This window comes from Portunus trituberculatus, chromosome 47, assembly GCF_017591435.1.
Source record: "Portunus trituberculatus isolate SZX2019 chromosome 47, ASM1759143v1, whole genome shotgun sequence".
Taxonomy (NCBI): Eukaryota; Metazoa; Arthropoda; class Malacostraca; order Decapoda; family Portunidae; genus Portunus; species Portunus trituberculatus.
This window is the reverse complement of record NC_059301.1, coordinates 36,221,972-36,237,584: the sequence shown is the minus strand read 5'-3', so window position 1 is coordinate 36,237,584 and position 15,613 is coordinate 36,221,972. Positions and strand designations below refer to the sequence as shown.

The 15,613-nt window shown below is 37.1% G+C and overlaps 1 protein-coding gene across 11 annotated transcripts in view; it reads left to right on the top strand.

The window, feature by feature from the left end:
* The window catches only part of LOC123520535 (protein transport protein Sec31A-like), a 123,384-nt gene that overhangs the window by 82,519 nt on the left and 25,252 nt on the right, over positions 1 to 15,613 (top strand). For 8 of the 11 annotated variants that reach the window (XM_045282869.1, XM_045282878.1, XM_045282870.1 and 5 more), the window contains 4 exons: positions 5,321 to 5,458; positions 6,041 to 6,119; positions 7,962 to 8,287; positions 9,179 to 9,262. In XM_045282869.1, the coding sequence (XP_045138804.1) occupies positions 5,321 to 5,458; positions 6,041 to 6,119; positions 7,962 to 8,287; positions 9,179 to 9,262 (627 nt within the window). The remainder of the gene's footprint in view (positions 1 to 5,320; positions 5,459 to 6,040; positions 6,120 to 7,961; positions 8,288 to 9,178; positions 9,263 to 15,613) is intronic. The other 3 variants (XM_045282880.1, XM_045282879.1, XM_045282876.1) reach the window with 1 other exon arrangement.

Genomic DNA, 15,613 nt, shown 5'->3' with positions numbered 1-15,613 from the left:
AGACAACAAATTAATATCAAATAGCCAATTTGGTTTTAGAAAAGGACGGTCTTGTGTAACTAATTTATTGAGTTTCTATTCTAGAATAGTTGATAGAGTACAAGAGAGAGAGGATGGGTTGACTGCATCTATTTGGATTTAAAAAGGCGTTTGACAAAGTGCCACATGCAAGATTACTGTGGAAGTTAGAGGAGAAGGGTGGCTTAAAAGGAAGCACATTGAGATGGATAGAAAATTATTTGAGGGAGAGAAATAAGGACGGTAGTTAAAGATATGAAGTCCAAGTGGAGAGCAGTAGAAAGCGGAGTGCCACAGGGGTCAGTATTGGCACCAATACTTTTCCTCATTTATATTAACGACATGCCAGAAGGAGTGAACAGCTACATAAATTTGTTTGCGGATGATACGAAACTGTGCAGAGTTATAAAGCAAAAGGAGGATTGTGAAATACTGCAAGAAGACCTAAATAAGATCTGGGAATGGAGTAAGAAGTGGGAAATGGAATTCAATGTGAACAAAAGCCATGTCATGGAAATGGGAAAGAGTGAAAGACGACCTGTGGGAATCTATAAGATGGGAGATGGAGTAGAACTGGAGAAAGTCAAAAGGAAAAGGACTTAGGAGTGACGATGGAAGAAAACAATCAACCAGTAAGCCATATTGATAGAATTTTTAGAGAAACATATAATTTGCTAAGGAATATTGGAGTAGCATTTCACTACATGGACAAAGAAATGATGAAGAAATTGATAAATACTATAATAAGACCCAGATTGGAATATGCAGGAGTAGTGTGGACCCCTCATAAAAGAAACACATAAGAAATTGGAGGCTACAAAAATGGCTACAAGAATGGTCCCAGAACTTGAAGGGATGACATATGAGGAGAGACTAAAGGCTATGGATCTACCAACCTTGGAACAAAGAAGGAGAGAGGAGACCTGATACAAGTCTATAAATTGATCAACGGAATGGACCAAGTGGATAATGAGAAACTGATCCTGAGAGAAGAATATGACATCCAAGCACAAGATCGCATAGTAAAAAGCTGAGAAAGGAAGATGTCTGAGAGATATTAAAAATATAGTTTCCATGAGATGTATTGAGACGTGGAACAGTTTAGATGAAGAAGTAGTGTCTGCAACAAGTGTGCACACTTTTAAAGTAAGATTGGATAAGTGTAGATATGGAGGTGGGGCCACACGAGCATAAAGCCCAGGCCCTGTAATATAGACAAGACTATTATGTACCTTAATACAGACCCCAAGTGATGAGAAAATTAAAGAGACCAATGCAGAGTTGTGTCTGGATTTTTTCACAACATGCTTCAAAATATTGGCCTTGCATTCCACTAAGAAAAATGATGAAGAAGGTAGAAAGGGAATACAGAGGCTGGCACGCATGTGAAACAATGTGAAGATGGTACAGAGGTCTCAGGATGGAGTTCAGGGAGTTACACTATGAGGAAAGACTGAGGAAGCTGGGGCTGACCACATTAGAAGAGAGAAGAACAAGAGGAGACATGATAACTATGTATAAATTGGTGAACAAGATTGACATACTGGATAGAGAGTTGATAAAGGTGACCACAAGTAATCATCTCCTAGGACATGGAAAAAAGCTAATAAAGGACATCTGTCTAAATGACGTGAGAAAATACAGTTTCCCGCATCGTAGCATTGATAAGTGGAATAAACAGAGGAGTGATGTCGTTGACGTGGTGTGTGTCAATCAGATGAAAGAGAGATATGACAGGAATGGACAAGGAGACAGGTCACAGAGAGCTTAGCTTGGGCCCTGTAATACACAAATAGGTAAATACACACACACACACACACACACACACACACACACACACACACACACACACACACACACACACACACACACACACACACACACATTCTGGAGAATCTTGGATATGAGACTGAGGAAGTGGTTCATAACCCAGAAAAGTACAGCAAGAAAGGACTAAAGAAACTTACATATGAGCGAAATGTAATGTATTCCAACATAAATGGAGTGATATCGGGGATTTTAGAACTCAACGATTACTTGAGGGACAAGAACCCAGATATTGTGGGTCTTACTGAAACAAAACTGAGAGAGGGAGAAGACCTGATGATGGTTGGAGAAGGAAATATAATGTTTGGAAAAGAAATAGAGTAGGTAAGATGGGAGGAGGAGTGATGTTGCTGGTTAAAAAAGATATAAAGGTGGATCAAGTGAAAAAAGGTATGGGAAAGGCAGAAGTGCTAAAGATCAGAGCAGAAACTAATGAAGGAAAAAGAGGCACTACATAGTGGTGTACGTACCACCTAAGACAAATGCATGGTCAGTACAGGAATATGAAGAAATGATAAGTGATACAGGAACATGTCTGGAAGAAATGTTGGGTGGCTGTGAACGAACTATAATGATGGGAGATTTTAATTGTAAAGAGGTGTGTTGGGAGGACTGGTCAATGGAAGGATCAGAGACAACATGGGAAATACACTATTGACACTGGCAATGGAAAATGTGTTAACTCAGTGGGTCAAAGAAGATACTAGGTTTGGAGGAGAGGGAGCATCGTCAAGACTGGACTTGGTCTTTAGTACAGAGCCAATGGTCATTGAGGAGATGAGGGTGGAGTGCCCTTTAGCAAAGAGTGATCATGCAGTTTTGGAGTTCAAGGTGATAGACGAAGAGAAATCTAGAAGAAATGAAGAATATAAAGTGGGAAGATGGAATTATGCCAAGACAGATTTTGGAAACCTAAAGAAATTCTTTCAAGAGACAAATTGGATGAAATTCAAGAGTGCTAAGGAGCAAATGAAAAGTGGAAGGAATTTATAAAAATATACAAAGAAGGTGAGAAAAATTTGTACCAATAAGACAACATAGAGAAGTTGGAAAGCAGGACTGGTTTAACGATAGATGTGAAAAGGCTAGAACAAGAAAAGAGGATGCATGGAAGAGGTGGAGAAGGAAAAGACGGATTAAGCAGTGGGAAAGTTACAAAAGAGCAAGAAATGAATATGTGTTGATTAGAAGAGAAGAAAGAAAGAAACAAGAAAAGGATATAATTGATAAATGTAAAGACCAACCAAGGCTTTTTACAGACATGTGAACAACAACATCAAAAATAGAGAAAGTATTGAAAGTTTAGAAGTAAATGGAGTATGCAGTGAAGATCCCAGGAAATGGCAGAGGCTATGAATGGATGCTTTCGGAAGGTATTCACAAAGGAGACTGCTTTTGACAAACCACTGGTAATGGAACAGAAAGGGATTATGAAGGAGTTTCAAGTAACTGTGGAGGAGATCAAGAACATGATGGGGAGTTTAGAAGTGAGAAAAGCTGTGGGACCTGATGGGGTATCAGGATGGATTTTAAGAGAATGCAGGGAGCAATTGGCAGAAAAAGTTTGTGAAGTAATTGATGCCTCATTAAGGGAAGGTGTAGTGCCCCAAGACTGGAAAAGAGCTAACATTGTCCCAATCTATAAATCAGGTAACAAGAGAGACCCATTGAACTATAGACCAGTGTCACTTACAAGTGTGGTAGCTAAGATGTGTGAGAGGGTGGTGAAGAATAGATGGACAGACTTCTTGGAGAAAAATGACATACTTTGTGAGTGTCAATTTGGTTTTAGAAAAGGGCGTTCATGCACGACAAACCTGATATGTTACTATTCGAGGGTGATAGATGTAATACAGGAAAGAGATGGTTGGGCTGATGGAATATATCTGGATTTAAAAAAGGCCTTTGATAAGGTACCACACCAGAGACTGATCTGGAAACTTGAAATGGTAGGAGGAGTGCATGGCAGTTTACTAAAATGGATGGAAGACTTTTGGTAGGAAGAGAAATGAGAACAATAATTAAGGACAGACCATCAGAATGGGGATTGGTGGAGAGTGGAGTTCCACAGGGATCAGTGTTGGCACCAGTAATGTTCGCGGTCTACATAAATGACATGGTGGATGGGGTGTCCAGTTATGTGAGCCTATTTGCAGACGATGCAAAATTGTTAAGAAAAGTGAGATGTGACAAAGATTGCGAACTACTCCAGGAAGACTTGGACAGAATATGGAAATGGAGCTGTACATGGCAAATGGAGTTCAACACGACAAAATGCAAGAAAATAGAGTTTGGCAAGAGTGAAAGAAGAATCAGGAGTATGTACAAGATAGGAAATGAAGACATAAAACCAGTCATGAAGAAAAAGACCTTGGGGTGACAATTACCAATGACCTATCGCCAGAGAGACATATAAACAAAATAATTGGAGAAGTATTGAACTTATTGAGGAACATAAGAGTGGCGTTCGTATATTTAGATGAAGAAATGATGAAGAAAATAATTACTGCAATGATAAGACCGAGGCTTGAATATGCAACAATACAGTGGGCTCGAACTTAAAGAAACACATAAGGAAACTAGAGAAAGTACAGAGGGCTGCAACAAAATGGTGCCTGACTTAAGAGATTTGACTTATGAAGACAGACTGAAAAGAATGCAACTTCCAACCCTGGAAAACAGAGAGAAAGGGGAGACCTGATAGCAATATACAGAGTGATGATTGGCATGGAAAAATGGATAGGGAAGATCTGTGTATGTGGAATGGAAGAATGTCGAGAGGGCATGGGAAAAACTAAAATGGCCACTTATAGGAGAGATGTGAAAAATATAGCTTCCCTCATAGAAGGGTGGAAGCATGGAATAGTTTAGGCGTGGAAGTGGTCAACGCAAGGAATATTCATGATTTTAAGAAAAAGCTGGACATTAATAGATATGGAGACGGGACAACACGAGCATAGCTCTTTTCCGTATGTTACAATTAGGTAAATACAATTAGGTAAATACACACACACACACACACACACACACACACACACACACACACACACACACACACACACACTCACACACACATACGCGAGTGTAGTGGTTAGCACGCCGACTCACAATCGAGAGGCCCGGGTTCGAGTCCCGGCGCGGCAAGGCAAATGGGCAAGCCTTTTAATGTGTGGCCCCTGTTCACCTAGCAGTAAATAGGTACGGGATGTAACTTGAAGGGTTGTGGCCTCGCTTTCCTGGTGTGTGGAGTGTGTTGTGGTCTCAGTCCTACCCGAAGATCGGTCTATGAGCTCTGAGCTCGCTCCGTAATGGGAAAGACTGGCTGGGTGACCAGCAGGTGACCGAGGAGGTGAGGTGAATTACACACACAGTTGCAATATAGGCACTATAGCTATTGTGGAGAACAAGAACACAAGGTAAAGACTGTTTATACATCATATGCTTATACTCATTCAGGTTTTGCCTTCCTAAACAGCCAAGTCAGTTCACACCATCAGTGCAAGACCAGCAGCGGTCAGTGTTTGGTGCACCACCCCCTCAGCCCCCGAGTGCATCCATGCAGAATCCTACCTTTTACAACCCCATGAACCCATCAGGTCCAGTTCCGCAGCAGGTAAGGCAGATGCAGCTTGTCTTATAAGGTGTGGTTCACTGATTCTAGTACAATTCACATCTCATAATTTACTTCTGATGTCTTCCTTGAATTTTCAGTTAAGGTTAACAGCTAGAAAATTTTTAGATATTTTAGATATTTAAGATTCTTTGTTATAATTCTTGTGGTCTGTATATATTTCAGTTGAGATTACTAGCTGAAAAGTCTGAAGTGTTTTAGGTATTTAAGACTTGTCATGATTTTTTTTTTTTTTTTTTTTTTTTCTTGCAAGAAATTGTTAGTGTTGAATGAGTTTATATAAATATTGATGATTGGCATCCTTTCTGCATTACTTGAGATACAGTCTAGGAGTAGCCTCTGTCTAGTTTGCAAGCACCCAATTTGATTCTGAAATTAATGATCTGCTATACTGCCAAGTTACTTAGAGTCTCATCCATAAGTCTTGCAAGGATTGTAGGTTGGAAAAGCCAAATTTTAAAAGAACATGACCAAATATGCCTCCATTGTATTGAGAAAGACTAGTCAATTGTTATTTATTTGCATGTCAGGGTTACAACTGATGTGAGTTTAACTTATTTGCAGATTACTCCTATGGAGCCCCAGTATGGAGCTCCACCTTCAGTTGCTGTTGCTCCACCCCAAGGCCCATCACCTGCAGGAGGTAAGGAATGTACTATTTCCACATTAGCATTAGAGATGTACCGATACCAACATTTTGGCTGATTCTGATACCACATAATTGGGCCGATACCGGTACCACCGATACCGATACTACTACTTATAGTGATTACTGCACTGGACACCAGGATGAGTTGGTGGACGGCGAGCGTTATCAGATGGGAGGCTTTGTTTTGGGGGATGCTGTAAGTCCTTCTGAGAATGTTTGTGAAATAGGAGCAATTCTAGAAGCCTTTTGAAGCCATTTGCAAAGGTAAATTACTCAGTAATTGGAATGAATATCTTCTCAGTCTTCTGATTCTTGTCAATTATTTTAAATTCTTACTTCTTACTCCTTTAGCAACCATTTGGTCTTGTGCATTTTTATTATCAATTTTATTGACGATATTTTGACGATCAAAAATATTTTTTAAATTATTAAAATTGTAAAACAGACAATAATATTAGCAAAAGAAACTCATTTTGTTGTGTATGTTTCTCTTTAATTAAATCTGACATCCTTTGATATTAATTCATTAGACATTAGTAGACCAATTCAGAAAAATTAGCTTTCACCTAATCTTTTCAATTAAATAGAAAAAAGTTTAGTTTATTATAAATTTCTAGTGTATTGCTATGATCTTAAATAATTAATATGCAACAAATTATACACAATGCACATGATTACAAAACAGAATTGTTACTTTCTTAGTTATGGAATTTTTACATCCTTAGGTTAACACAAGTAACTCAAAAATTAAACTTGCATTAAAATTAATATACATATATAATTCGAGCTTCCACCTAGTCCAGTATGATATCTTGGAAAAGGCTAACACTAGCACTGTTAATTATAACTCAAATAAGAATATGCTGTTATTTACAATAATGCAAAATGCCTAACTATATATATATATATATATATATATATATATATATATATATATATATATATATATATATATATATATATATACACCAAATAATTTTGCTGGATTCTCAATATCTGAAGTTTGACATTCTTAGATTATAGTTCAAAAACATAAGCTTTTCACCTGTGTGAACTTTGTGTGGGTGGAGGAGCAGCATCTGACTGAGAGACAGTGGGAATGCGTGGTGACTCATAACAGACCATGTGACAGGATGCCGGAGTTCAGCCTATACGCGTTTCATACACGTCCAATTTAGAGGTTGTGGCTTATTACCACAGAAAACAGTATTCTATGACATATGGTAATCACCACGGAAACTTAATACGCCGTATTATATTAATTTGGTATCATCAATATCTTATATCAAATATATCACTAAGTAGTAAATTCCTTTTAGGTATCGGAAGTATCGACATAAAATAAGCCGATACCGATACCGATACCCATACCCATAAAATGGGCCGATACCGCCGATTCCGATACCGATGCATCGGTACATCTCTAATTAGCATTGCTTGTCTTTGCCCTCAGTTTTATTACATTGCCTTGTTTTTGCCATAGTGTTTATGAGCTCACCAAATAAAGTCCAGTATTCAATTTAAGATAGAAGTGCTTATTTTATATTGTGATAAGTGAATTCAAGCTTGTAACACAGATTTTAATGATATTGTTCTAAAAAGTATCAGTGTTGTGTTCCTACCTATATTATAAATGAACTACTACATATGTTTTATAACTCTCTATTTTGCCTTCTTGTATCAAGTAGAGAAATTAAAGATATAAGATTTATATTCAAGATAAGTGACGTAAATACCTTTGGTGCATTGGTACAGTTGAAAAATTAATGTTTTGGAAGCTTCAGCTATTCTCTTACTGAAGGACTGGATAAAGATCACTCTTCATTCCTCTTCCAGGGCTGCGGCGTGGACGACCTGGCCGCTATGTTCCAGACTCCTCAGTCACTTCATCAGTCCCATCAGGCATGCTTAATCCTATCCAACCCATGCCTTACTTCAGCCCACCCCCTGGTGTTACCCCAACTTCCCTTGGAACTTCACCATCAGCTGCACCTCAGTTCTTCAGCCCTATGTCATCTCCTACAGACAGCACCTTGTATGGAGATCCTCAGCAGCAGCAGCAACATCCTCAAGCTCAGTTACCAGCCAAGACCCCAGCTGCCTTGGATTCATCTGTACCTCGAGGCTGGAATGACCCTCCACCACCTTCAGCCTCCCGCAAGGTGAGTTGTTTATCCCCTCAAGTACAAAGACATCATTAATTTCAGTTATTACCCATTTACAAGTTCACATATTGATGCATTCTTATCCAGAACTAGCCCTTGGTAACACATTCAAGATGAATGAATAGAGTAAAACTTCCAGCTTCCAGACATAATTAGGCATAGTGGTCTTTATGATCACTTTTCAAAGAATTATACTCTGGATTTTGTATCTTCATACATTGGTGTGCATCATGCTTCACCCACAGCTGAAACGACCACTGCACTTGTACACAATGTTGTGGATGGATTTAGATAGTTTGTTTCAAAATTCATTGATTATTTCATCATTGATATCTATCAAACTTATTGCCTGAACACTAATGTGCTGGTGACTTTTTTGTTATCTTTTAATTTCACAAATGATTTTTCCAGTAAGAAGTGTTTGGGTAATTCTATTATGCTAGTGTATAAATGATAGCAAAGTTGAAATTTTATTTTTATGAAAAAAGATTGAAAACTTCATACTTTGCATGGTTGGAAATTCAGTGGAGTAAATCAAGTCAACTCCAGCTATAATGACACTTTAATCATGTGTAAGGGCTACTTGATATTGTTCTACACTATTATAATCTCTGTGGTAGGAAACAACTTGGCTGCACACTATATTCAACAATGTATTCAGTCCAGTTAATTTTTAAAATCATAATTATTGATAAATGTTAGGTAAATAATGTTCAGGATTTAACAAGAGAAAGGTATTATCAGAAGTGAGGTAGGGCATGCAACCTTCCTGCTGAGAGCTAGTTACACGCAGCTGTGTAGAGCAGTTGAGCCAGCCGTGGAATTAAATATATATTTGGCTTGACTATCAGTAATTCCTTTCAACTAAGACTTCAATATGTTATGAAGTGTGTGGAAGACCAGCAGTGGGATGGAGATTCCCGATGCCATGTTGGACACTCTGGGGACAAGAAGTTGATGATGCTGAAGCAGGTTTGTGGAGACTGCCAGCATGAAGCATGAAGCTTCTAGTCATGCTAACATCAACCATGCCAAATCATCACAAGACTGTGATTTAATCAGGGACAGATATCCTTATTCTTCGGTGACCATGTGGCATTTGTTTTAAGAGTGTCTCTAGTGAATTCAAGTAATATAGTTTCCTAACCATTGTTGAGGGAAAAATGCAACTCTCTTCTGTGTACATAAATCATAAATGTTTGAGACACATTTGTGAAAAGAGGTTAAAATATATATGTAACTGACCATAATTGTGTGTGATATAATTAAGATGTGGCATGCACAAAGAGCTTCCATATGGAGCAGGATCTTTGTGGCCAATTATGTACTGGATTAAGAAAATGCCATTTAAATATTTAGAAAACCAAAACTACACTGTTTTGACAAGAATTACTGTATATGCCTGAATGTAAGACAAATTTTTTGCCAGTTTATATATATATATATATATATATATATATATATATATATATATATATATATATATATATATATATATATATATATATATATATATATATATATATATATATATATATATATATATATATATATATATATATATATATATATATATATATATATATATATATATATATATATATATATATATATATATATATATATATATATATATATATATATATATATATATATATATATATATATATATATATATATATATATATATATATATATATATATATATATATATATATATATATATATACATAATTTATTGGCTCCATGACAGAATAAACTTACTCTTTCAAAGTATGTGGAATGTTTACTGACAGCCTCATGTGTCGGCGCACCCAGCCATGCCATAATAATCAGTTGCTAATTAGGCTTAACAGAAACCATGACTTTCATAGGTACTGTTTATGTTAATCCAATCATAGCTTTGACTTCTAATTCCTTTAACTCCTTATGATTTAAGGTGTGAGCTAATTGTTGAATTAATATATCAAGGGTGGCTGTATTCTGAAACTAGTGGCAGTGATAGTGAGGGAACAGCCATATTACGGCTCTCCAGGGCCAAGTGAGATGCCAGCAATAAACCTGTGACAGGTAGTACCGTAGTCATCAAGAAAAAAAGTAATGTATATTCCAGCCATTTTGGGCATCAGAAACACATAAATCTGTGCTGAACAGGCATAGTGAATTTTGCATGATACTAACGTACTTAAGTGAGGGAACAGACTGCCCGCAACCCCTTCATGTTGCAGCTTGTCAGTGATGCACCCTCCGCCAAAGAGAGAGTTGTCTTATAAGGCAGTAATAGCCCAAATCCTAAGCTTCTCCTTAAAAAATTAGGGGTCTTCTTATAGTCTGGCATATACAGTATTTATTTATTACTCAAGTGTGTATTTGTTTATGAATTTACATTACTATTTCCTTATGTACCAAATAATTATGGGTGGCAATTGAATTACAGAAATTTAACAAAAGCAGCTTAATATGTAACTTTGCCAACTCAACACATTATAAATGACACTCTGTGTTGTGCTTATCTGCATCATGGCCAGAAGGCAAAGTGTCTTAAAGAAAACAACCTTTCCAATGTTTTTGTTTGTATTTTTGGGAAATTATTGCTTCTTGTACAGTATCTTAATTAATGTGGAAAGAAAAGTAAGAGCCAGCCTGTGATTATAAAAGGAATGAAGCATCAAATGTTAATGATCTAGAAGCTATAAAGCTGGGCAAACTCACACCACTTGCTTGACTACAGCACCATTTCCCTCTCATGTTTAGTTGTCTGACAACTAAACCAGCTCTTGGAACTGACTGCTACACCACCACCATTACCACTACCTCCACTACTTCTCTTATCTCCATTTTATCAGCAGACTTTCTTTATATAATATTGAATTGCTTTGTTTCATTGTTTCTTTAGCTGTCTTTAGTGTATTTAAAGCTTTTTCTTTAGATACATTGCATATGGAAAAAAAAAAAGTGATTGACAACATGAATAGTTAATGGTCTCTTGAAGATTTTTCACCTTTGGTTATAAGTGCCTTTGTGGAATCATGAATTACCAGTGGAATAATCACATGGTAAATCAGCAGGTATTCTATGAGATTGAACTGAGGCTTGTAATATGTCAGTATACATTGTGATTATTAATTCCATCTGTATTGGACAAAAGACACACACCACAGTCTAAGGTGATGCAAGTCCTACTGTCTGTGCTGCTTATACTAAACTGACGTGCTTCTTTAATACTTGTCTCACTTTTTTTGTGATTGGCCTATTTTAAATGGAAAATGGAAATCAGACAAAACTTAACTTTCATTATAATATAAGCTTTAAATGTGTCACCACTGCCAACTACTGCCTGGCCTGGCAGGCCAGTAGCAGACACCAGTTTGTGCTACATTCCTGCAAGTTGTTTGTTGTGTGTCATTTTTACTCACTAGAGGAATCTAATGACAGTGACAAACTCCAAAAAGTGTGCATGTATACGTACACACATGCGCACACAGGCACAACACCATGCCAATAAGACTTCTCTGAGCGGCTTGCAAGGAAAAGCTACAAACAAGAGTTGGAGCCTGACCTAGATGTATGTACAGGGGGGGGAGGGGGCCATAAGGTTCTCCTGTCTCCATAATAAATAAGTTTTGGATTGTATAGACGGAAAAAAAAAGGAGAGAGAGAGATGGAAATGAGTAGTGGTGTCAGACATATGACAGAATCAAAACATATGCCATCAGATGAAAATCAGTGGTACATTGAAATACCTGTTGGACTAAGGAAAGTGACTGAGGATGCTATGGACAAGAATTTTTCTGGATTTAAGGATGAAAGAGGTAATATGAGGAGGTTGATCAACGTGGAAAGGGAGTTAAGGTACGTGAAGGAAGTGGTCGAGTTTAATGGACAAGCAGGAGAGACTGACAATGGAAAACACAGAGCTGAGATTGAGATTAGTAGGATGTGAGAAGGTCAATGTAATCAATCAGGGATTAAAGGAGAAGATACAAGAAATGAAGAAACGAAATGATGTACTAAAAGCCACATGTCAAGACTACAAAAACTCCTTAAGGAGCTTACAAGTAAAAGTACAGGATGGGATTGTGGACAGTGTGAAAGGTGGATTGGGTGAAAACAAGCTGAAGGAACTATGAAATGAATGGAAGCAAGAACAGGAAGAGGAAAAAGTTAAATCTTCAGAGGTAGTAAAGAAAGAAATTCAAGAAAACACAAAAGTAATTAAAGAGAAAGAAGATCTTGTGTGAGATACAATGGATAAGAGGAAAAGTATCATGATTTTTTGGGATGAAGGAAAAAATCCAAACAAATTCACGAGAGAATGTAAAGAGAGAGAATTGGCCAAAACTATTATCAGACAAGTTCAAGACAGCATGCAAGAACTGGACTAGGAGGTGGAGGAAGTGATCAGGTTGGGAAGATACAGTGAAGGGGATAGGAGACCAATGAAAGTGAGAATTAGATCCCAAGTGGCAGTAGAGAAAATTATGGCTAGGAAAGGGAAGCTAGCCAATGGTACTGAACCCAAAGATATATGGATACAAAGAGATATGAACCTAGAGGAGAGGGAAAAGGAGAAAGTGCTAAGAAATGAAGCTAAGGAATAAAGTGAAAAAAGGACGGAGATTGAGAAAAAGAATTTCTACTGGAGACTAAAGAAGTGGTATCTATGGAAGGAGGAGGAGGTCATGGAGGAGGCAAGAAATTAAGAGTGACTTATACTAATATAGATGGGTTGTTATCCAGCATGTTGGAGGTTAGGGATTATTTGAAGGCCAAAAACTTGGATGTAATGTGCATCATTGAAATAAAATTAAGAGAGAAGATCCATGTTAACTTCAAAGAGGAAGGCTATAATAGCTGGAGGAGAGACAGGAAGGATAAAGGGGGGAGGAGGAATGCTAGTAATGGTTCATGATAATATATGAGTGGAGGATGTACATATGGTGAGGACAAAGTGGAAGTAATGGGAGTAACAATCAAAACAGAGGAATTGAACAAGAGAAAAATCATAGTTACATATGTGCCACATGGGGAATTGAAGAACATAAAGATATGCAAAGAGAGGTAATTAAGTGTCTAGATAACATGATAAGAAGACATGGAAGAATACTTTTAGTTGGAGACTTTAACTGTAAAAGAGTAAACTGGAAATAGATGGAAGTAATGCATTATGTTGGACAGTGGAGTGAGGAGGTGTTACAGTTGACTATGGTTAATACAATGGATCAGTGGGTGGAGAAGTTAACAAGGTACAGGGGGGAAGAAGAACCATCCCTGCTTGACTTAGTATTCACAAAGAAACCAGAGCCCCCTCCAATCATACAATACCTTAGTCCAATAGGAAGATGTGATCATGTGACATTAGAGATGCAAATACAGGAGGAGGATGGGATAAGTTACAGAGATAACTACAAAGGAGAGAGATTAAATTCTTACAGAAATATAATGGAGTAAAAAATTATGTACCTTTTTATAAAGTTGAGAAAAAATACATGCTAGGTACAATGCTAGATGCATAGAAGCTATAAAGGCAAAAGATAAAGCATGGAAGAAACTCATAAAACAGAGAAATGACAATAACAGACAGCAGTATAGGGGTGAGAGAAATGAATATATTAGAATAAGAAGAGAGGAAGAAAGAAACTTCGAGAAAGATGTGGGGAATAAAAACAAAGAATAAAAAAAGATGTGAATAAAAATGAAGAACAAGGAAATAATAGAAAAAATAATTAAAGGAGGGAAGACATACCAAATAGAGAAGGAAATGTGTGAAGTAATGAATGAAAGCTTCAAAACAGTGTTCACTGCAGAAGATTTCACAGAACTTAATAGAACATTGCATTGCCAAGGATTACAGGAAATCACAGTGCACAAGGAGGCTATTGGAAGATTATTGGATAAGTTGGATGTCAGAAAAGCAATGGGGCCAGATGGTGTATCAGGTTGAGCATTAAAAGAATGTAAAGACCATCTACTGGATCCAATTTGGGAAACGATTACAAGTTCATTAAATGAAGGGAAAGTTCCACTGGAATGGAAGAGAGCCAATGTAATATCAATATTTGAAGGAGGAAACATAACTGAACTACTAAAGTACAGACCAGTATCACTTACAGGTGTTTTGGGGAAGTTGTGTGAAATAATTGTCAAAGAAAAAAAATGTTAAACATTTAGAAGAGGAACAAGTCATATTGAACAGACCATTTGGGTTCATGACAAGGGGGGGTCATGTGTATCAAACTTATTAAGCTTCTACTCGAGAGTTATTGCAGGACTGGAAAACAGAGACTGATGGGTGGACACAGTATGCCTAGATATAAAAAAGGCTTTTAATAAAGTCCCTCATGGAAGACTACTTTGGAAACTAGAGAAAGTAGGAGGACTGCAAAGAACTTTGTTAGAATGGACAATAGGTTATTTGAAGGATAGGGAAATGAAAACTGTGATCAGAAATACATATTCATCTTGGGGTAAAATAACAAGCGGAGTGCCACAAGGTCAGTGTTAGCCCCCATTATGTTTCAGATTTATGTAAATGACATTCACATTGGGGTAAACAGTTGTATTAATTTATTTGCTGATGATGCAAAGCTGCTAAGAGTTATCAAAACCAAGAAGGACTATCTGCTGTTAAAGGAAGATATGAACAAAATCTATGAGTGGAGTAAGAAGTGGAAATTGGAGTTTAATACCAAGAAATGTCACATAATGGAACTAGGAAAGAGTAAGAGAAGACTGGCATGGAACTATTTTATGGGTGAGGAACAAATAACGAAAACTTAGAGGAAAAGATCTGGGAGTGATCATACAGGAAAATCTGAGTCCCCCAAAAAAACACATAAGCAAGATATTTGGATTAACATATAATATAAAACATTGACTAATATAAGAGTGGCATTACAGTACATGGACAAAGATATGATAAAAAAAATCATCACAAGCATGATACATCCAAAGCTGGAATATGCAGCAGTGGTGTGGTCTCTGAGCTCTAAAAAGGATATAAGAAGATTAGAAAGGATACAGAAGATTGCTACAAAGATGGTGCTGGAACTAAAGGACCTAAAATATGAAGAATGAGTGAAGGAAATGGGAGGGGATCTAATAACAGTGTACAAGATAGTCAATGGCATTGAATACATAGACAAGGAAGACCTGGTGCTGGTGGCAGAAGAAGATAGGACAAGAAGATATGTAAAGATCAGGATGAGGCAGTGTGAAGGGTATTGGAAAATGCAGTTTTCCACACAGAATGGTGAAGTGGAATGCATTGAATAATGAAGTTGTTACAGCACATAATGTGCACAACTTTAAGGAAAATTTGAT